At 53.4% G+C, this 21,453-nt stretch overlaps 3 protein-coding genes across 19 annotated transcripts in view; 1 reads left to right on the plus strand and 2 right to left on the minus strand.

Annotated features, from left to right (window-relative positions):
* FAM186B (family with sequence similarity 186 member B) overlaps positions 1 to 4,193 on the minus strand; it is a 32,042-nt gene extending 27,849 nt beyond the window's left edge. The window contains exon 1 of the mRNA XM_008522076.2: positions 4,059 to 4,193. The gene's annotated coding sequence lies outside the window, so the exon portion shown is untranslated. The remainder of the gene's footprint in view (positions 1 to 4,058) is intronic.
* PRPF40B (pre-mRNA processing factor 40 homolog B) overlaps positions 1 to 17,387 on the plus strand; it is a 58,270-nt gene extending 40,883 nt beyond the window's left edge. For 2 of the 10 annotated variants that reach the window (XM_070621209.1, XM_070621208.1), the window contains exons 2-25: positions 3,651 to 3,794; positions 4,095 to 4,160; positions 4,825 to 4,852; positions 5,082 to 5,107; positions 5,241 to 5,351; positions 5,638 to 5,710; positions 5,841 to 5,865; positions 6,072 to 6,278; positions 6,513 to 6,642; positions 6,725 to 6,789; positions 7,333 to 7,497; positions 7,599 to 7,707; positions 8,092 to 8,242; positions 8,955 to 9,088; positions 9,752 to 9,866; positions 10,015 to 10,106; positions 14,605 to 14,721; positions 14,948 to 15,085; positions 15,294 to 15,389; positions 15,642 to 15,728; positions 15,940 to 16,117; positions 16,392 to 16,453; positions 16,564 to 16,707; positions 16,822 to 17,387. In XM_070621209.1, the coding sequence (XP_070477310.1) occupies positions 3,651 to 3,794; positions 4,095 to 4,160; positions 4,825 to 4,852; positions 5,082 to 5,107; positions 5,241 to 5,351; positions 5,638 to 5,710; positions 5,841 to 5,865; positions 6,072 to 6,278; positions 6,513 to 6,642; positions 6,725 to 6,789; positions 7,333 to 7,497; positions 7,599 to 7,707; positions 8,092 to 8,242; positions 8,955 to 9,088; positions 9,752 to 9,866; positions 10,015 to 10,106; positions 14,605 to 14,721; positions 14,948 to 15,085; positions 15,294 to 15,389; positions 15,642 to 15,728; positions 15,940 to 16,117; positions 16,392 to 16,453; positions 16,564 to 16,707; positions 16,822 to 16,914 (2,556 nt within the window). In that variant the 3' untranslated portion in view covers positions 16,915 to 17,387. Of the gene's footprint in view, positions 1 to 2,796; positions 2,878 to 3,650; positions 3,795 to 4,094; positions 4,161 to 4,824; positions 4,853 to 5,081; positions 5,108 to 5,240; positions 5,352 to 5,637; positions 5,759 to 5,840; positions 5,866 to 6,071; positions 6,279 to 6,512; positions 6,643 to 6,724; positions 6,790 to 7,332; positions 7,498 to 7,598; positions 7,708 to 8,091; positions 8,243 to 8,954; positions 9,089 to 9,751; positions 9,867 to 10,014; positions 10,107 to 14,604; positions 14,722 to 14,947; positions 15,086 to 15,293; positions 15,390 to 15,641; positions 15,729 to 15,939; positions 16,118 to 16,391; positions 16,454 to 16,563; positions 16,708 to 16,821 lie in introns of all 10 variants that reach the window. The other 8 variants (XM_070621206.1, XM_070621205.1, XM_070621212.1 and 5 more) reach the window with 6 other exon arrangements.
* Positions 17,388 to 17,658: 271 nt separating this feature from the next.
* Positions 17,659 to 21,453, minus strand: part of FMNL3 (formin like 3) — a 52,497-nt gene continuing 48,702 nt past the window's right edge. For 4 of the 8 annotated variants that reach the window (XM_070621200.1, XM_008522073.2, XM_008522072.2 and 1 more), the window contains 6 exons: positions 20,845 to 21,005; positions 20,432 to 20,533; positions 20,004 to 20,096; positions 19,589 to 19,712; positions 19,342 to 19,458; positions 17,659 to 18,621 (listed from right to left, as the gene is read on the minus strand). In XM_070621200.1, the coding sequence (XP_070477301.1) occupies positions 19,367 to 19,458; positions 19,589 to 19,712; positions 20,004 to 20,096; positions 20,432 to 20,533; positions 20,845 to 21,005 (572 nt within the window). In that variant the 3' untranslated portion in view covers positions 17,659 to 18,621; positions 19,342 to 19,366. The remainder of the gene's footprint in view (positions 18,622 to 19,341; positions 19,459 to 19,588; positions 19,713 to 20,003; positions 20,097 to 20,431; positions 20,534 to 20,844; positions 21,006 to 21,453) is intronic. The other 4 variants (XM_070621202.1, XM_070621197.1, XM_070621201.1 and 1 more) reach the window with 1 other exon arrangement.

Here is a 21,453-nt window from a genome sequence, read left to right on the forward strand (position 1 = left end):
TTGGCAGCATTTGTTTTTTATTAGTGCCACATAAAATAATAGTACAATCAGAATTGTACAAATAACTGTAAAATTCTAATGGATAATTGCTGAAGGAGAAGGTACAAGGTGTATGACCATGTGTAAAAGGGCTCTGACTAGTCCACCGGGTTAGGAGGAAGGCTTTCCTGGGAAATGACAACTGGATAGATGTGAAGGATATGTAGGCGAGGTGTGTGGCATTAGCAGGAAGATTGCCCCAGGCAAAGGTGGATGCCCGAGGTGGAGAACTGAGAGGTGAGTGTGGCTGGAGCCAGACCTGGAAGCTCAGCATAGGTGAGGCTGGCAAGGCAATTGGGGAGCAAACCTGCCACAGCCTCCCAGGCTCTGGGCAGGGGTTTTGGTCTTTACCCTAAGAACAATGGGAGCCATCAAAGAGTTTTAAGCAAGGGAGTAACATGGTCTGAGTGCATTTTGATGATCTGCAGATTGGAGTAAATGTGGGGAGACCCCTGCATTTTGGGAGCCCACTGCAGTAGATCAGATGGAAAAAGGGGTGGTGAGGTTGGAGGAGGAAATGGAGAGAAATAGATTTAAGAAATCTTTCGGAGGTAAAATGAAGAGAACTCAGTGATGTATTGACAAGGAAGAGGGAGATGTGCAGAGTGACTCACAGGTTTCTGTCTTGGACAACTGTATGGTGGCACCAGTCTCTGAGATGAGCAGCCCTGGAGCCTGGTAGGATCCAAAGATGGTTATGTAGCAACTGGGATGTTAGAGAGGATCCTAAGGCAGCTGGAGATGGGAAAGTGTGGCACAGGGAATTGGATTTCCTCCCATGTGGGTTGGTTTCTGACTTCCCATGCTGAGGACAGTTTCAGGGCATAGGAGCAGGTCTGAATATGGGACTAGGGTGAACACTGAGGAAAGGTGGTTCAAGTTGGAGTAGTTTGGCTTATCTCCTCTCCTCAGGACAGATAGTGCTAAAGGTAGATATTAGAAAGTATTTTTAAGGGCCGGCTCCGTGGCCAAGTGGTTAAGTTTGCGCGCTCCGCTGCGGTGGCCCAGGTTTCGGATCCTGGGTGCGGACATGGTGCCGCTCGTTAGGCCACGTTGAGGCGGCGTCCCACACCCCATGGCTGGAGGGGCCTGCAACTAGGATGTACAACTGTGTACGGGGGGGTTTGGGGAGATAAAGCAGAAAAAAAAAAAGTATTTTTAAACACTGAGCCTTCTCAGTATAGTGTAAATTGGGGAATTAGGGCAGTTGGGCAGCAGTGAGGTGGCTCCCCTTCATCTAGCTACCACCTTTCCCTGGAACTCTTCCCTACCACCCTCCAACTTTTAAGCCAAGAGGAGGAAGGGCACGGCCTTTTAGCTTCATCTCCAGGCCTCGGTTCACTTAAAAAAATTATTTTTGAATGGATAATGTAGTCATATGGGTGCATATTCACAAAGAGCATACAGTGAGAAGTTTCCCTTCCACCTCTGCCCTGCTTCTACTGATTTGTGTGTTGTTATTTATCTCTGATTTTTATACAAATGATAAAACTTTGCTGCACTTTGCTTTTTACCCACTTGTTAATGTATATTAGAGATTGTTCCATATCAAGACAATGAGCTCCTTTTTTTTCTTTTGTGTTCATTCTTTTTTTATGACTGCATAGTATTCCATTTTATGCTTATGTATAATTTCATAGCTACTTACTGATGGATATTTAGGCTGAGTCCAGTTGTCTGTTTTTACAAACAGTGCTGAAATGGAAACCTTGTACACACGTCATTTTGGCCAGATGGGACTATATCTATAGGATGAATTTTTAAAATTTGGAAGTTTCTATATAGAGAGTATTTGTTCCTTCCTTCCTTCCCTCATTTATTCAATATTTATTGAGTTCCCATTATGTGCCAGATACTGTGGCAGGGACCAGGAATCTAGCTTTGAACAAGTCAGATGTGATCCCTGCCCTCATGGAATGTTATTACCCTCTAGTGAGGGGAAACATAATAATTACAAAGTTGTGTACACAAGGAAACTAAAGAGGGAATCAGAGAATAAATTGGAAGGATCTGCTTTAAATAGAGTCAGGGAGGCTTTTAGAGCAAGTGATATTTAAGCAGAGGACTAAAGGATGGGATGCGGCCAGCTATTACGTGTAGGACAGGGAGACCTCGGCTGTTCAAAGCCTCGTCCACAGGGAGGTGAGTTCAGGATCTCTGGGGCAGGAGGCGTAGAGCTAAAGAGATGAGGGAGATGATTGAGAGTGGAAGATGTCAAAGAGAGTGATTGACTAAAGATGAGGCCAGTTGGGGAGCGGGGCAGGTGGTGAAGAGAGGAGAGTTAGACTAGTACTTACGGAGGACTAGTTTGGAGGGCTTTGGGATTGAATCTCTGTAATGGTAAATTCAGGTGGGGAACAGAAAAAGAGGCCACTTCCTCCCTGGATACTTTGGGAATGAGAGACCCCTGTGTAACTGGTTTGAGGGAGGCACAGTCTTGCCCACAGGCAAGAGAATGGATGAAAAGCCTTGGGAAGGGCCAGTCTGTGCCTGTAGTGGAGTCTCCTCTGTCTTTTCTGTGGCTTTGGCAAAGTGGAAACTTCAAAATAAAGATGACATTGAAGGGCGTGGCTCTGGGCTGGCAGAAGAGAGAGCAGACCTACTCAGGACTCAGAGCTGTGGGTGGGCAAGAAATTGGGCTTGGAGACCCTTCCTCTGAACTTTGTGCTCCTTTTTCATTCTCACCCCTCTGCTTCCCTTCTGCAAGCCCATCTCTTTGCCCATCCTGGGTCCTATGACTTTTCTCTCCCTCAACAGTCGGTTCCCGATTCTGGTCCCCGGCCCCCAGCAGCGCCTGCCCCCTTCCCACCGGGGCCCCCCATGATGCCACCACCCTTCGTAAGTTTTATGTCTTTCCCTGGGCTTGGCTTTTCCAGCCTGCATCCCCAACTCCCCAGTCCCTAGCACTGCTGCATCGCCAGCACGGTTTTTGTATGGTGCCCCCTTCTGCTGCCCTTGGAAGAGGGATGGTTTTGCTTGGGCATTGGGGTGGGAGGAGCTGCTGTTAAGCTCTCAGCCCATGAAGTTGACAGTTCCCCCTTTGTCTTTTTGTCATCGGGACACGCTGGGGCTGGGGTAGGAGAAGTGGAAGGAAAAGACCCCATTAGTGTGAGGGCAGGTGGGCTGTCTTTCTCTTTCACTACTCCTTATCTGTATTCTTTAAATAGGCCACAGAAGTCAGGCTGGAATAGCAACTGGTAGTCATCAAGTTGGAGAAAAAGGGATGGGAGGCAGGGGACTGGGGGATTTGGGTACCTGGACACCTGCCTCTGGCCCTGCATCTGAGAAGCTTCTTTGGGGAGAGCTGCTGAAGAGGTGGAGCCTTCCAGCCACAGTCTGGTGGCGGTTACACTTCCCTTTTCCTCCTCCCTTCCCTACCTCTCAAGAAGCTGTGTGCTTGCCAGTTAGACTCAGAGGACCCCCCAGTTATCAGTCTTTCTCAGTGATGAAGAGGGAGGCAGTTTCATGCTGTGTACTTCTCAAACTAAAGCCTTGGAATTGCCTCAGAGCCGGGAGGGAGGGTTGGGAAGGGTGGGAGACAAGTGGATGTATCCTGACAGGTTTAAGGCAATGTCTCTCTGCTCAGTGTCTCTTCCTTTCCTCATTTCTAGATGCCCCCTCCAGGAATCCCCCCGCCCTTTCCTCCGATGGGGCTACCCCCCATGAGTCAGAGACCACCAGCTATCCCCCCCATGCCACCTGGCATCATGCCCCCAATGCTTCCACCAATGGGGGCGCCACCACCACTCACACAGGTAATCTTTTCCCCTGCACCAGGGCCTCAGAAAACCCTGTGAGTTTAGCTGTGGGTGGAGATGAGAGTCGGCATCAGGATTTCAGAAACTGGGGAGGGAATGGAGGGAGCTTCTGGCCAGGTCCCTGTGGATGTGTCTGCTAAATGACTGGAGAAACTCTAGGCGAGGCTGAGAGCCCCAAACCTGGAGATTGCCTGAGGAGCCCCCTGAGGATCATAGCCCCAGTCTCTCTCAGGACCCTGCCCACCTTGTGCCTGCCCTCACCTTGGTAGCTGGTTTTCGTCTTCTTTGTATCCATAGATCCCAGGAATGGTACCTCCCATGATGCCAGGAATGCTGATGCCAGCGGTGCCCGTCACTGCAGCGGTAAGCTCGGGGGCCGCCAGGAACCCCTGTGGGTCTGACGTGGAGGACAGGGATGTGGCTTCCATTCTTTCTCTCTTCTCTTTGGATCACCTTGGTCCCTGGCAGCACTGCCCACACTTGAGTTCTCTTCACCCATGTACTCTGCTCTTCTGGTTTCCCACTCATCCCCAAAGGCATGCACATTGTCTCTTGTTACTCCCTCCCCCTGCTGTGCCCAGCTCCCTTAAGGAACACACTCATGTCGGACACTGCTTACCCTCGCATAGCTAGCACTGTGGACACTTGAATGCAGCCCCCTCTTCACATCTTCTTTGCCTCTGGAGGAAGCAACAGCATCTGCGGATCTCGCTGTACCTTCTTGTCCCGTTGCTCAGTGTAGTAAGAGTCTGGGTAGGAGGTAGAATTTGGTATCCACTGGGCCTTGGAGGTCGACTCAACAAAATACTCTCACTTGAGGAAAATGAAGAAAAAAGCTGCTGTGTGATTCGCCCTGGGATCCTAGAGCCACGGCCCCAGAGGGTGGGGGGAGCATGTTAGGGAGTGGAGATCCCTGGGAGCAGGACACATGGATCCTGGCCTGGCCTGCTTCTCTGTCCCCCATGGCCTGGGTCCTGGGGGCCACTGGGCTTGGCCCCAACCCTTCCCCCTCCTCTTTCTTCGGCAGACGGCTCCAGGTGCGGACACCGCCAGCTGTGAGTCTTCTGGGGGCCTGCTCCCCCCAGGCTCGGAGGTTGGGGGGACAGGGGAGAGGGGACCGTGGACTAGAGCCCACCCTGGATCATGCCTGTTGGGATGCCAGGGAGCCTGGGATGTTGATGGGACCAGGGGATATTTACTGGGGATGGATAAGGGAGGAATAGTTGGGGATAAGATGGGAGTTGGAGCGAGACATTAATATATTTCCTTTGGCTTCTTTTCTAGCTGCTGTGGGTGGGACAGGTCCTCCGGTGAGTTCTTCCAGCTCAGGGGTCTCTGGGTAGAAAAGCTTGAAGCGGGGGGCTGTTGGTTAAATCTTTGGGGTGAGGAGGAGAAGCTTTGGGAAAGGGGCCTTGACCACCATTCTGTGCCCCCCTCCCCCAGAGGGCCCTATGGAGTGAGCATGTGGCCCCTGATGGGCGCATCTACTACTACAATGCTGACGACAAGCAGTCCGTGTGGGAGAAGCCCAGCGTGCTCAAGTCCAAGGCAGAGGTCCTGAGTGGGGCCTTCTGGCCCTTCCTTTCAGCTGCCCTGACCCTTCCAAGTCCTTGGCCTTCCCTAAGTCTCTAATCATACACATGGTTCCTCTGATCCCAAGATTCCTGGCCACCCCCAACCTCCCTAAGCTCTCAGGAAATCCACCTTCCCCCATGTTGAGCCAGGCCAGGTGGTAGCTAAAAACTCCTGTGTCCCCTACTCACTGGGTTCCTTAGCTCCCCCGACTGTGGCTGGAGGGCATGCCTGGCCCACTGATGTCCTCTGACCCATCCTCTTGTAGCTGCTGCTGTCCCAGTGTCCCTGGAAAGAGTACAAGTCGGACACAGGCAAACCTTACTACTATAACAACCAGAGTAAGGAGTCCCGCTGGACCCGGCCCAAGGACCTGGATGACCTGGAGGGTGAGGAGGGAGTGGGCCCTGGGCAGGGCTCTGGGGGATGGCCCTTCACACCCTGTGACCGTGTTATCTTTTCCTATTGCAGCTCTAGTTAAACAGGAGGCTGCAGGGTGAGTGACTTGTCCCATCCATTCACCTGAGGGGTGGGAGTGGACTCTCCTCCTGATCCCTACTTCGTGGGAGAAAGAGCCAGCTCTCAGTCTCCTTGTGGAGTGGTCTCCTCTGGCCCCAGTCCTTCACAGGATAGACCAGCCAGCCCCTGACTACCTCTATCCCTGCTCTACTCCTGGACACTGCCCTTCCGGCTCATCTGCAGGAAACAGCAGCAGCAGCTGCCACAGACACTACAGCCGCAGCCTCCTCAGCCACAACCTGACCCCCCACCTGCGCCTCCTGGCCCCACCTCAGTGCCCACAGGCCTCCTAGAACCTGAGCCAGGTGGGAGTGAAGATTGCGATGTGTCAGAGGCTGCCCAGCCCCTGGAGCAGGGGTTCCTTCAGCAGCCGGAGGAGGGCCCCAGCAGGTGAGGGCTGCCCCCTGCAGCATTCCAGATGCAGCCTCAGGCTCCCAGCCTGGTTCAAACCTTGACCTCTGCCAGGCCTCTTGGGAAGGGCGTGAAGATCTGGGTGTGATCTCTGAAGGGCAGAAAAGGGCTGCTCTGGGGAGCAAGGAGGGGGTGGTATGCTGCTGATCATGCAGGGCACTGAAAGCTATCGGGACTAGGGGATGCTGTGGCTGAGTCCCCTTTGCCCCCCAGTTCTGCTGGACAGCATCAGCCACCACAGCAGGAGGAGGAAGAATCAAAGCCAGAACCAGAGAGGTCTGGCCTCAGTTGGAGCAATCGGGAGAAGGCAAAGCAGGCCTTCAAGGAGCTGCTAAGGGACAAGGTGCTGGCGGGGGGCTCCCAGGGTAGGCCTGGAGGGGGCTGGAGGTGGGCAGGCCCCGTGACCCCCGCCTGCTCCATTCTAGGCTGTCCCCTCCAACGCCTCGTGGGAACAGGCCATGAAGATGGTGGTCACCGACCCCCGTTACAGGTAGGCCTGGGCAGAGGGAGCCAGGCCCTCCAGGCCTTGTTTATGAGAACAGCTGGGCCAGGGACTCCCTGAGAAACCCTAGCTCAATACTCAGGCCCCAAGGGGACCAGAGTCAGGAGAGTGATAGATGGATGAGGGTGCAAGGGGAAGAGAAGCTGGAGGGCCTCCAGGAGGAGGGGAAGGTGTCTGACATGAGACATTCAATAAATGCTTGTTCAATTGAATTGATTCGAATTGAATTAATTGGGGAAAGAGGGGGCTGGATAGGGCAGAGCCCTGCCTGCGACTTGAGAACCCTAAAGCAAAAGGGCCCTGTATTAGCAGTGTCTTGGAGCCCTGTCCCTTCTCCTCACTGCCTCTCACCCTTCCCCATGTCCCAGAGACCTGTCTTGCCTCCCTGGGCCCTTGGAGCCCCGAGCTTGCTGTGCCCATGCATGGACCCCTCACTCAGTTCTGTATGCCATGACCCTGCTTTGTGGGCTATGCAGGGTGGTTTAGGCTCATTCCTTTATCCCCACCCCACTCGCATCCTCTCCACCCCAGTGCCTTGCCCAAACTGAGTGAGAAAAAGCAGGCATTCAATGCCTACAAGGCGCAGCGGGAGAAGGAGGAGAAAGAAGAGGCCCGGCTAAGGGCCAAGGAGGCCAAGCAGACCTTGCAGCATTTCCTGGAGCAGCACGAACGCATGACCTCCACCACCCGCTACCGGTCAGGGGGCCAGGCTTGGGTGGGGCCTGGGAACCCCGAGAGCACATGGTCCCAGGGTCTCTGTTCTCCGCCTGCCTACCCACAGTCCTTATGCTCCACAGGCGGGCAGAACAGACCTTTGGGGAGCTGGAGGTCTGGGCTGTGGTCCCTGAGAGGGATCGAAAAGAGGTTTATGATGATGTCCTCTTCTTCCTGGCCAAGAAGGAGAAGGTAACAGTCATTGGGCTGGATCCGTCAGCCCCGTTTCATCTTAGAATCCCCATGTCTTTGCTTCCTGAAAGATCCTGGCCATTCACTTCTCCACTGCCCCAGGGTCCCAGCTCCTTAGTTGGAAGCCGGTGTGGCACTTGTACATCCCGCCATTTCTGCTCTGGGTCTACAACCTTACGCATGAGAGAGCAGAGGGCATGACAGGAGTCTCTGAGGGGTTGGTCTATAAACTCTGCTCTTTCCCCTTTCACGGGACATGAAACCCTTGAGTCTGGCCCTCCTACATTTCCCTAGCTGCCTGCCTTTCCCCAAATCCTCCTCTGTGCAGGCCCACATGAGTAGCCGTGGCCTGCCCTGCCTGACCCTGATCCTGTGGCTCCCCAGGAACAGGCCAAGCAGCTCCGGCGCCGCAACATCCAGGCCCTGAAGAGCATCCTGGATGGAATGAGTAGCGTCAACTTCCAAACCACATGGTCCCAGGCCCAGCAGTACCTCATGGATAACCCCAGCTTTGCTCAGGACCACCAGCTGCAGAGTAAGCCTGCTCTCTGGTCCTGCCTGTCCCCTTCTCTTCAAGGATCTGAGCCTCCAGAGCCTGTGGCACACAGCTCCCTTGCCCCTCCTGGACATCCAGGAGTCCCCAGCACTCACTCCCTGTACCTCTCTAGACACTGGAGATCCCAGAATGCTTCAGGACACCCCCTCCCTCCCTTTGGGATTCACTGTTGGCATGGGCATTGTGTGTCCTTGAAGGAAGAGCTCTGGCACTGGAATCAGAAGACTTAGAGATGATGATTTTTATAGTTCATGTGAATATGGTCTTCAATTGTCATAGCAATGTGGGCCTTAACTGGTCACACATGTTGCAATAAGCTGTTGTTGGCCTGTAATCACTGATGATATCAGAAATTTACCTTCTGAGGTTGCATCAAAACCTGATTGATTGATTCCCAGTTCCATAAAATGTAAAACCTCAGATCCCGAGACAGCTGGTTTCATATGGTGACTTCAGTAACTGAATTCACAAGAGCTGAATATTTGCTTATTTTTTCTCATACAATTAAGGAACCTTCCTCAAGAATCACCATTCCAGTAGCCTCTCCCACAGAGCTCTCCGCCTGCCTTGGCCCACCACGCTGAGTGTCCCTGGTACCTACAGGGACAACATGCTCAAAGCACTGGGGGTGCTGGGGTCTGAGAGGGTGTCCTGCTGGTGCAGTGCCCACTGAACTTCTCCCTTTGCTTAGACATGGACAAGGAAGATGCGCTGATCTGCTTTGAGGAGCACATCCGAGCTTTGGAGAGGGAGGAGGAGGAGGAGCGAGAGCGGGCCCGTCTTCGAGAGCGGCGCCAGCAACGCAAGAACCGGGAGGCCTTCCAGGTATCTTTGCTGCCCCCTGGATCAGAGTTCACTCGGCCCTGGATTTTTGCCCCTCCATCCGTACCCTGCCTCCTTGGCCAGGCCCACTGTTTTGTCTATCCCCAGCCCTGTCCCACCTCTAGGAGGTCTCTCTCTGTCTGTAGTTCTGCTCCTGCTTTGTCCCCTCTACTCTGGGCAGAGCTCCTCTAGGGAGACTAGATGTTTGCACCACCCAGAAACTGCCAGCAGAGAGCACCTTAAAGGCACAGCTTGGCGGTTAGGCCAAGTTTATTTCCCTTCAGTGGGGAGCCAGACAGGCATAACTAGCTTATTCTTCAGCTTGGAGGTGGTACTGGTGGTGGTAGAGGTGGGGGTTACTTAGCTGTAACACACTAGGAGGTTGAAACCAAGTCATGGGAAGATTGTACTGCAGGCACGTTTCTGTTTCTTTGCCTCCCAGCCTAGTTCCTTATGTTTTAGTCTGTCCCTCTCTGTATTTACATTCTCTCCTTTCACATTGCTCTCTGCTTCCCCATCTGTATCTCTTCATCTCTGCCTTCCTTGCCTGTATTTCCTCTGGATTGTCCCTGCCTCTCCCTGCCATCCTCTCTCTTCCTCCCCAGTCTTTGACTCTGCCTCCCTCCTTGTCTCACTCTTCCTATAACTGGCTCTCTCCCTGCTCAGACCTTCCTGGACGAGCTGCACGAGACTGGGCAGCTGCACTCTATGTCCACCTGGATGGAGCTGTACCCAGCGGTCAGCACTGATGTCCGCTTTGCCAACATGCTGGGCCAGCCGGGTAAGGCAGCCAGGCTCCCCTTTCTCTGGCCTGGCTTCCTGCCCTGCCAGCCTCTCGGCTTCCCCACTCCCTGGTCCTGTCCTCGACCCCATCCCCAGGCCTTGGGAAGCTGCCGCCCGCCAGGCCCCCCTCCCTCCCTCCCCCGCAGGCTCCACCCCTCTGGACTTGTTCAAGTTCTATGTGGAAGAGTTGAAGGCACGATTCCATGATGAGAAGAAGATCATTAAGGACATCCTTAAGGTGAGGGAGGCCTGGGGTTGTGGTTGGAGGCAGGCTGGGGACAGGGCACACCCCCGGACAGGGCTCCCTGATAAGTCCTGTCTTGCAGGAGCATTGCAGCTCTGTTGAGCAGATATCTACTGTGATCCTTTACTGTGCACTGGAGACGCAGGATTGAATGAGATACAATTTCTGCCCATAAAGAACTTATGGCCTACTAGGAAGATAAACATGACACCTGTTACATAGAGGGGCAAGTTATTACAGGGATAAGAATCAGAAGCATTGACATCTGAACTGTACCTTTATGAAGGAGTAGGCGGAGAGGGTGGAGGTCCCAGGCATAGGGTACTACAGGATGAAGGCAATAGGGTGGAAAGGATGTGGCAGGTTTGAGGAGCAAGAAAGCCCAGCTAGCCATAAACTGGCAGCCCACAGATGTGTTCCTTCTGGCCTGTACAATGTTTTTAGAAAAATTTAGAATTTATTGCTGACATTTTAAAATCAGGAGATTACACCATAAAAATCTGGATCTTCGGCTTCTCTTGAAAATTTGGATTACCTAGCAACACTGGGCTGGTTCTGCAAGGCATTCAGTGGACTCAAGCTGAGATGCCACTCCCTTTTAGAAAGGGCATGTCATCCTTATCCTTACCTTTCCTTGTCACCTCCCTGATGTGACAGCGAGTTCAGCTGCCACATACCATCACACATGTGCGCTGCTTTTCTTATGCTGGAGAAGTAGTTCTTAATATCCATGTTTATTGAAGGTGGAAAAGTGAGTGAGGGACTAAGAGAGCCTTGTGTTTCAGAAGAAAAAAACAAAGAGCCTATTTCTTTGTGGAAGTGAAGAACAGTCTAATGCATTTGAGGAGGCAGAATAGCACAGTGGTTAGGAGCAGGACTGTGGAGGCAGACTGCCTGGGGTATAAGCTTAACCACTAAGAGTTGTGTGGCCTTGGGCAGATTACTTAACCTTTCAGAGCCTCAGTTTCCTTTCTGAAAAATGAATTTTGCACTAAAGTACACCTCATTACAAGATCAATAACTTGGTACCTGGGTGAGAAGGGTCTGAGAATAAAACTAGAAATGTCCCTCTGCATACACATTTCTTTGAAGTCCTGTATTTTGCCTTACAAATTCATGCAGGTGTTGCATTTTAATATATTACTTCTCTGTTTAATATAAATTTAATATTTTAAAATTACTTACCATTAGGTAAGATATATCATATTGTCCTGTGGCTTCCTCTGTTTCTCTGGAACCGCCTGCCCCAGTTTGGAAGTAGAGCCCTATGTGTAAAATGCCTTGAATGCTAAAATAAGAAATTTGGATTTTTATCTTGTAAGTAATGGGGAGCTGGGGAGTGATATGATCAGACAATGACTTGGAAAAGCCACTGGTGCTAGTGGAGAGTAGCGCCTCTCAGCCTGAGAACTGGTATCCTTAGGGATAGATGGTGGTAGGAGGACAGATCTTGAAGCCTTGGGATACTGAAAGTGATAGTGGCAAGTAATTCACATTTTGAGCTTGAGTCATCATCTTCTGACTCACCCCCAGACCTCTCCCCTGCTGTTGGGGCCATTCGGTAGAAAAGTCTGAGCAGCACTGGACTCTTGAGGCTGGGTTAGAGGTGTGGGGGAGGGTGCACAGGGAGCCCAGTCAGGAGGCTGTGGTCTGGGTGGGCAGTGAACTTGGGTGGGGGCGGCGAGGATGGGGATGAGGGGAGAGCTGTAGTGCTCTGTGTGTCTGAGACCCCCTTGGTTTCCTCAGCGGTGCCTTGGGACAAACAGGGGGTGTTGAGTAGCGGGGATTTTAGGCTCCTTCCTCTATTTTCAAGTACAGCACCTTGCTTGTCTTTTATACATAGAGTTGCTACATAAGATTTACATGGAAACAATGTCTCTGCTATTAAAAAAAAATAAGAAAGTTTAAAACCAGTAGGATAGAGTCACTCAGAAGTAGAATTGAGAGATTTTTTTGTGAAATTAAGGGAAAAGGAAGAGTGAGTTAAAGTTGACAAGAGTGGATGATGGTACCATTGGTAAGGATTGAGCAGAAGAGCAGGGCTGGAGAAAATAGGAATTCCATTTGGGGAATTATCCTCAAAAGCAACCTGGTAGGGAGGAATAAAGTAAATACCAATTTTAGATAGGATAATCATATAAAGTAGAAATATCTAATCCCAGAGAAGCTAAATTTTATTGGACACTTAACTTTTAGCCACAGAGTGGCTAGTCCTGCCAGTAGGCCTGTAGGAGTCCTGTCCTCGCTGAGTCCTGTCTGTCCAACCTCTTGAGAAAGAAGCTTCTTTAGAAAGTTCCCCTTCCAGTTCTTCCTTTTGGGCTTCTGCCTGTGGAAGCAGACAAGCCCAGGAGTCCCTGTGGCCATCCACCCACCGCACTGTGATGGTGCCTGTCATCCCATAGGTAATGCAGAGAGCCCTGGACTTGGAATAGCTGAAAGATCTGGGCCTGGGGGGGGCGTGTCACAGGAAATAAACTCGCTTGGCATCTGCTGAATTTGAAGTGTCTGAAATACCCAGTCTATTATGGGCCCGAAAATCAGGAGAGGGGTAGGGGTGAGATTGCTAGGGACAGTGTAGATTGGGTAGTGAGAAAAGATTAAGTGCTGTTCCCAGGGGAACAAGTGCATGCAAGAGAGGTGGTAAAAGAGGTGAGAGAGAGAGGTGAGGACACTGGAGAGAAGAGTGTCTAAGAAGTGAATAGCAGAGGTGCTGAGCACCAGACGAGCAAGGACCGAGAAGGGGCTCTTGGAGTTGGCTGTTAGGACATGAGCAACCTTTGGGAGAGCAGTGTCCATGAAGAGGGTAGAGTGAGTGCACACAGGCTTCAGAGTCATAATTCCTGGCTATTTATTGGGTGAGACCTCTGCAAGTTATATAATGTCTCTGAGCCTCAGTTTCTTCATCTGTGAAATGGGGATAATTTATGTGCAAGGTTGTGAGAATTAATTGCTAACATTTGTGAAGTGTCTTACTTATAGTAGGCTCAATAAATGTTTATTCGCTTTTCTTTGTGCTACATTTAAAGATCGTGAAACAAAGGGAAAGAAGCAGAGGTTGTTAGCATGAGGAAGGTGAGAGCAGGGTGGATGGGATGTTCCAGGTTAAGTGAGTTGTGTGCTTGATGGAAGGAGTCAGTGAGGAGGTGAAATTGAAGGCTTCAGTTCCCTAAGAGAGAGATTGATATGTTTGAGGAGAAGGGCTGGAGAGTGTGGGTTAAGAAAGTCCTCTTGGAAGAATTCTCGCAGGAAGAACATGCCTCTGCCACCAGCAGGAAGGCCAGAGCAAGTTAGAGCTGTGTGGAGGGAGAGGAAGGGGATCTGGGCCTGTGCCCCAGCTAACTCGAGAGCCAGACATCAAACTCTGAGGGCTCCACTCTCCACCATGTTGTCTTGGGCCAAGCGAGATAACTTTGCTAAGCCTCTGCTTCACTGGGGTATTGTGAGGCTTAGAGGAGAAGCAAAGAGCCTGGCCCAGGGTGCTTCAAGAATGTAAGGTATTTTAGTATTGTTTGGGAGTTGCACACCTGGTGGTTTCTGTTTGTCCCCTGGACTGAGTGGTCTGTGTGTTATCCTTAACAGCACAGGCTTTGGAATTTGAAAGACCTGGGGTAGAGTTCTCACTCAGCCACATATTAGCCTGAGACCTTGGGCAAGTGCTCTCATTTCTCTAACCCTTGGTTTCTCCTTCTGCATAAAATTAGGTGACTAGGTGGGGCCAGTCCGGTGCCATAGTGGTTAAGTTTGTGCACTCCACTTTGGCGGCCCAGGGTTCGCAGGTTCAGATCCCTGGCACAAACCTAGCTCCACTCATCAAGCCACACTGTGGTGGCAACCTACATAAAATAGAGGAAGATTGGCACAGATGTTAGCTCAGTGATAATCTTCCTCAAGCAAAAAGAGGAAGATTGGCAACAGATGTTAGCTCAGGGCCAATCTTCCTCACACACACACACACACACAAATTAGAAGACTAGGACCTGTGTTTAAATTTAGATATGTGAAGATTAAATGAGATAATGTGTGAAGCACTCAGCGTGGTACCTGGTACATAGTAAACACTCAATAAATACAGGCAAAGTGTGGGACCAGCAAATGTTGACTGAGAATGCAAGGAGGTTACTGAGCAGCAGGAGGGACCATGAGGACCCAGCTGGGGCCCGAACTTTAAGCCAAAGGAACAAAGAGCCAGTTGTGAGAAACTCAGGCATCAATCAGCAGATGTGGCACACACGCACCCTGCCCTCCTCCCCATGTGATCCAACCCCCCAGCTCTCTGTGACAGCTAACCAAGGGTAGGCATGGAGGGCTCAATCATCAGATGGCGAGGACTTGGACAGCTTGGTTTTTGAATGTGTCCCAGTCCTGTGGATCTCTTCTAGGGGCAGGGGGCTTCTTGAGCTCCCTGTAGTCTGACCCTTCTGCCTGCCCTGGAGGCCAGCTTTGGGCCTCAGGCCTGTGGTGCCCTCTGCTTCATGCGCTGCTGTGCCCACAGGACCGGGGCTTCTGCGTGGAGGTGAACACAGCCTTTGAAGACTTCGCCCACGTCATAAGCTTTGACAAGAGGGCTGCTGCGCTGGACGCAGGCAACATCAAGCTGACCTTCAATAGTGTGAGGGGCTGGGCGGGGTGGGGCTGTAGCTAGGGCTCCGTTCTTGAACTCATCCCTGTGTCTTGTTCCATTCCTTCTTGCTCACTGCCCCAGTGTGACTGCACCCCCAGTTCAGGGAATGATAGTAGGAACCCAGACCCCAAATTCCTATCTCCTAAGGTATGCTGGAGTGGGACCTGGGCACTCACCTTCCTGAGTGACTGTTCTGTGTCCTTTCTGCCCTCAGCTGTTGGAGAAAGCAGAGGCGCGGGAGAGAGAGAGGGAGAAGGAGGAGGCACGAAGGATGCGGCGCAGGGAAGCTGCCTTTCGAAGCATGCTGAGGCAGGCCGTGCCTGCTCTGGAGCTGGGCACTGCCTGGGAAGAGGTCAGGACTGCAGCCTGGCACCAAACACCACCCCCTCAGTCCTGAGGGCAGCGGTGCTTCTCCACCATTGGGGGCCCACCCGAGTCATAGCACAGCTCGGGGCCAGCTCTGGCTCCCTTCCTTCCTCCTCCCCAGCCCTGCCCTGTGCTCATGGCGGCATCCATGCCGTGCTGGGGCTGGTCTGATCAGCAGTGCTCTCCCGTTCAAGGTCCGTGAGCGCTTTGTGTGCGACTCAGCCTTTGAGCAGATCACCCTGGAGTCGGAGCGGATCCGGCTCTTCCGGGAGTTTCTGCAGGTACTGGAGGTGAGGCAAAGCTTCTGGTTCTCTGGGTCTATCTCAGGCTCTTGAACACCTGAGGCCAGGTGAACAGAAACCTCAGTGATCTCTCACCCCTGGGGCTCTCCTTTTCCTGGACAGCTAAGGAAGGGAAGTCTTAGGGTGCCCTGAGATAGGCCTAAGGCCCTAGCCTCAGAGGAAGCAAAAGCAGGTTTTAGGATGCAGGGTCCTTCCTGGGTTAACCCTGGTGCCTTCCTCACTCCTCCTCTGTTCTACCAGACTGAATGCCAGCACCTCCACACCAAAGGCCGAAAACATGGCAGAAAGGGCAAGAAGCACCATCGCAAGCGTTCCCACTCGCCCTCAGTGAGTTGGCGGGTAGAAGGGATGGGTGAGGCTGGATTGTCTGGGACATAAGAACCACTTTTCTTGTTTTTCCCGTACATCACCTCCCTTGGAGGGAGATATGAAGATTCCTTTGGGCCTGGATCCTCCTCTCTGATCCCAATTCTCAGACCTGAGGGCTTCTGGAACCCAGAGAACTTCTGTGCTGACATGTATCCGCTCATCTGTCCAGGGCTCTGAGTCAGAAGAGGAGGAGCTGCCCCCACCGTCTCTCCGGCCCTCCAAGCGGAGGAGGCGGAACCCCTCGGAGTCAGGCTCTGAGCCCTCTTCCTCACTTGATTCCGGTGAAAGTGGGGGTGCTGCCCTTGGAGGACGAGGCTCCCCATCCTCCCGCCTTCTCCTTGGATCAGGTAAGCAGTTGGAGAAGTTGGCCCAGATGGAGAGGAGGCCCTTGGGGAGCCCCAACTCCCTGAGGACAGAGTGGATTGGGAGGGCTGCACCATCGCAGAGTAGGAAGAACTTCGCGTTCCTGCCCAGGCAGGAAACTGGGAGGAGGAAGGAAAACTGGACTGAGACTTCCTCACAGGTCTTTTTCTGTACAGAATGAGCAGATGGGACCATGGCAGAGAAAAGGATGAGCCTTCCCTTCTCCCATGGGACTTAGCGGGGATTTTCTATTTCCAGATCATGGTCTTCGGAAAGCCAAGAAACCAAAAAAGAAAACTAAGAAGAGAAGACACAAGTCGGTGCGTAGAGAAGGAACTTCTACCCAAGGCCCTGCTGTTTGTGAGGTCTCTTCCACCCGCCTCCTGGGCTGTCCTTCACAGGAACTGAGGGGGGCTCTGGGCTCTTACAGAACAGTCCTGAGAGTGAGACAGACCCTGAGGAGAAAGCTGGCAAGGAGAGTGATGAAAAAGAGCCAGAACAGGACAAGGACAGGGAGCTCCGGCGAGCAGAGCTCCCTAACCGCTCCCCAGGCTTTGGAATCAAGAAGGAGAAGGTGAGAAGCAGCTGCCTGGCCCCAGCCCTGTCAGTGCTCTGTCCAGGCCACCACGGCCCTCAGGGTGGGGGCAGGGGAGGCGGCTTTGGGTGAGCTGTGCCTTTGCTTCACCAGACGGGCTGGGACACGTCGGAAAGCGAGCTGAGCGAGGGTGAGCTGGAAAGGCGGCGGCGGACACTTCTGCAGCAGCTGGATGACCACCAGTGACCTGACAAGCCGCTCTGCCTTGGGTCTGTGTGAGGCTCTGGCTTCTAGGTCACCCTCACCGTCTGCCCCAGACTCCTTCCTTAGTCTGTTCTGTGTCCACTTTTCCTCAAGTAACCCCACCCCTAACACACCATTGCTGGCACCTCCCAAAGTTGCTTGTGGTGTTGAAGGGTCCCCACTTCCCAGACGAATAGTGCAGTCCTTGCCCTCAGCCCCAGACAAGAGATTGGTGGTGTATGCCCTGTGGGGTGGGTGGTGCCAGTAGATAAAATGTGAGAAGGGCCTCCAGGGAAGAGTGACAGGCTGGTGGACACAGCCTGGGTGGCGGAGGGCGGGGTCCTTACCCTCTAGCATCAGTGCCTGCTCCTGCCTGCCCAGGCCCTAGGGTTCCACCACTCCTTCCTCCAGCCCTGGGACCCTGTGTATGTGTGTTTTGTTTTGTTTTTGTTTTTTAAATAATATTTATAACATGGCCAGTGGCTCTTTTGTCCTCTCTGTATGCTACGGGGGCAGGCTGGGCAAGGTGCACGCATGGCCAGCAGAGGGCACCAGTGTCTCACAGCAGGCCTGCCTCCCTTTGTGTGGTTGGAGCCCACTGCTGGGTCACCTTCTCCAGGCTTCTACACTCACCTCCCCCACACAGATGGTAGCACTGCCCAGCCTCCTTTCTGCCCCCATGCCTCAGGTCAGGCTAAATGGCCACTCTAGCCCCCCACACTCTGAAAGAGGAGACAAAGTCAGGCCTGGTGCTTCAAGCCTTTGTTGAGATAAGGAAGGTCTGGGGTTTATGTACAAGAGAGAAGGGAGGTGGTACATGTACAAAAGGGAGTGGGCCCCTGTATTCCCTTCCAGGGGCTGAGAAGAAACTGGCAGAGGACTGAGAAAATACTCAGCTAAGATCACCATGCCCCCTGCCCACTGCCAGAAAAAAAAACAAAACTAGCTGAGGAAAGGCAGTGAGGATGCTATTGGCACTCCCTTTCTCTAGCTGTCTTGGGGCAGGGGCAAAGAAAACCTCTACCCCTCTGCTCACCTCGTCAGGGAGAGCCAGCCTGGAATGAAAAGGGCTAAGAGCAATGGGCATGGCATCTCTCTTCTACCCTTATCACTAGGGTACAGCAGGGCAGGGCCCATGGTTGGGTGGGCCTTGCTGCTGGTAAAAGATGATCTAAAATTGGCAAGGTCCTGGGCCTCCCTAAGCCCCGACACTTCTAGACCATAGCTGACCATGGGGCTGCAAAAAGGAAGGGAAAAAAAGAAGGGATTGTGGCTTTCTCCTTTCGTCCCTCTGGCTCTCGTGAGAGTGAGGTCTGGGTACCCCTGTATAGGCTAAAGCTGGAAATGTTTTTTTCCAGCTCTGAGCTGACCCTTCAGGAAATGACGTTCAAGACTTTAGGGGCAAAGTGCAGTACTGGCGGCACCAGGGAAGTGCCAGGCCCCAAAAGACCTGGTGCCCAAAGTTGTGGCAGGCAAGATGCAGCTTTGAGAGCTGGGGTGGACACTGGGTTGAGAGCAGCATAGCCCTCTGCTGGGCCCTTGGCCAATTCCAGGGCTCCAGGTCCACTGGTTGGACTTGCAGGACTCTGAGGGTTGAAGTGCTTCTGCCTCCAAGAGGGTCTCAGTGGGGGCCTGGAGCCCGAGGGGGGCCACTGGGCGGCACGGCACTCCTCGCTTGGTGGCAAATGACACTGGGTTGGTGGTGGAGGCCTGTGGGGAAGACAGAGGCCTGTGAACAGGCAGGGAGGCTGGGGCAGTCCCCACCCTCTGTAGGAAGAGTCCCTTCAGGAGCAGCCCAACAGGCAGGGCCAGAGAAGAGCCAGCCGTGAGGCTGATGAGGGAGAGGCTTAAAGAGAGGCTGGAAGGGAAGGTCAGGGAGATTGTTGGAGCTCTGCATTTTCAGAGGACCAGTGGGAATGAGTAGAGGCCACTGGGCAGTGGCAGAAACAAAGTAAACTCAGCAAGAGCCGGAAGTTGGGAAGAGACCCCAGGCAGATTAAATATCAGGAAACAGAGGTCAAGGGACATCTGATGCTCCTGGGCAGAAGGTACTGCCAGAGCTCTTAGGGAAGAGGGAACCTGAGGGGGGAGGCAAGGACAAAGGATACCTGGGCCCAGGAATGGAGCCTCTCAGCCTCAGCGACCAGAGGCAGTGGCCTGGTCCTGCCTGCTCTGGCAACTCCCTACCCCTTGGGTCTTAGTAGAAGCCAGGACAGCATTAGTGGGAGAGATACCACTCCCCTGAGGGCACATGCAGGGGATAAGCCACACTTCTCAGAGCATGGGGCATGCAAGGAGAGAAGTACGTCTCCATCACCACGAAGCTGCCAGAGGATAGTTCCAAGTCATGCAGGGGAGGAGGTGCCTCTGGGCCCCAGCAGGAGTCCTGGGAGGTGGGCATGCAGAGGAGGCAGCTGTGGTGCCCAGTACCTGGCAAGGGCCCCAGCCTTGGGGGTTAACAGTTTGACTCATCATGGTGGGCTGCATCGCAGAAGAAGCGTGAGCCCCTCTTGGCAGTACGGGCCGTGAAAGGGACACTCTTCAGCACTGTGGCCCAGGAGAGAGACACAGTGGTCAGGCCGCATGGGTGTAGGGTAAGAGAAGGGTCCGAAGGGGTAAGGTGGGGATTTGGGAGCTGGGCCCAGTGGCCGGGCCCCAGGAAGGGAAAAGGCCCCACCTGTGATGATGTCCTCAATGGTACCATCCTTCCCCTCGTAAACAGGCCGGTGCTCCTTGGCCTGGCGCCGCCTCAACTCTGCAATTAGCTCCTGCTGTTGCCACTTGTTCCGCTGGGATGGAGTCTAGAGCAGAGCATTTGAAAGAGGAGGGAATCACAACTAACCTACCTTGGGGTTCGTTCCTGCCTCAAGACGGAGTCTGAGGATGCCTTTGGTTGTGCATGGCAGCCTAGCCCCCATCGTTGCCTTGGAATCAGCTCCCAAAGCCCCGCTCTCCATCCCTCTGGACTCTAGCCTCAGGCCCTCTGGGGTGGTCTGTGGGCTCCAGTTTTCCATCTCCTCTCGAGCTCTCTGCTCCACCCTCTCCTAATCCTTTGCCCTGTTCTCCAGGCCCCAGCTCTTGGTCCCACCTACCTTGGCATCCAGTTTCTTGGCTTCCTGAGCCAGCTGCTTCTCCCGCATTACCTCCTCTTGCTTCTTTCGAGCTTCGTTCTCTTGTTCTGCTTCCTAAGAACCGTTGTTGGGGGGTAGGGCGGGATGAGTCTCACACAGGCTGTGAGGGGAGGGGCTGACACTGAGGGTGGAGAGTGGGTGGCAGTGGGACCAGCAACCCCAGGTGGCCACCCTTTGGAAGGGCACTTCCTGCCCAAACAATGACAGGAAGAGCCTGGGCCCCCACCCTGCCCACCAGTTCACAGCTAAGAGGCCTGTGGCCAGCTTCCACGCTCCCTCCCAGGACTCAGAGGAGGAGACGGAAAAGGCCAGACTTGAAGTCCAGCCCTCTCTCCCCCACCAGTTTTCTCTCAGACAGCCTCCTCTTTAAAAGCCTCTCTTCCACTTACCTTATAAGAACGAATGAATCGGACAAATACTGGGAAGAATACAGAAGGAGGTGTGGTCTTGGGACTCTCACCGAAGTAGCGCACAACTGCATTGTAGGCCTCCTGGGGAAGGGGTGGGCAGAAAGAGTCAGCCTGGCAGGGAAGGAGAAGCCCGGCTCCCCACCAGGGACAGGAGGCCCACAGAAAGTAGCCCCAGCCCCTGCCGACTGGAAAAGCCCCAGGCTCCCAAAGCTCCCTAGAGTGCATGTCTCTAGAGACAGCGGCCTGCCACCCCCAACGCCTCCTGTCCTCCACACACAGCCAGCCAGCCGCTTGATAAAAGTTCTTTGATCCAAAAACCAGAACTAAGCCCACCTAGAGGGGCACAGTGCCTTGGCCCTGGCTGCTCCTACCCGCCTCCACCCTGTGCTTGCCTCAGCTGTCTTGGCGTCGCGCTGGAGCTTGTCCAGTTTGCCTTCATTGGTGCTGAGGAAGTTCCGAAGGACGCTGTTGTCATGTATGCTGCACTCCCGCCGAATCAACTCCATGCCCCGACCCAGCTCCTTCACATCCAGCAGCACGTTCTCCAGGGACACTGTAGTCACCAGAGCCTGGGTTGAGGCCTGCCCAGGGCCTAACATGCCCACCTCCCAGCCTAGGGGTATAGCAAACTGTGGCCCTCCCCCTCTGCATGGCTCACTCAGCTTGTCATGCCTCTGCTGCCTGAGCCACCCGTGTTGACAGGGGCACACCAAGCCAGCCAGGCTGTCACATGGGCAAAGGAAAAGGAATGGAGGCTGTGAGCTCTTGACCCCAAAGAGCAAGGTAGCAAAGGAAGGCAAGCCAGAGAGACTGCTGGTTTCCAAAACAGCTGCCGCAGGCCTGCCTGTTTCCACCAGTGGGGCAGAAATAACAACTAGCTTATGGCTGTGGGGGACTTTATGGTTTTTCTAAGCACTTCACATACATCATAGAGAAATGCAGTCTCCAGGGCCAGCCTAAGGGAGCTGCGAGCAAAGAGTCACTGCTGCCCTTCCTCTGCC

The sequence above is a fragment of the Equus przewalskii genome, chromosome 5, assembly GCF_037783145.1.
Source record: "Equus przewalskii isolate Varuska chromosome 5, EquPr2, whole genome shotgun sequence".
Lineage (NCBI taxonomy): Eukaryota > Metazoa > Chordata > Mammalia > Perissodactyla > Equidae > Equus > Equus przewalskii.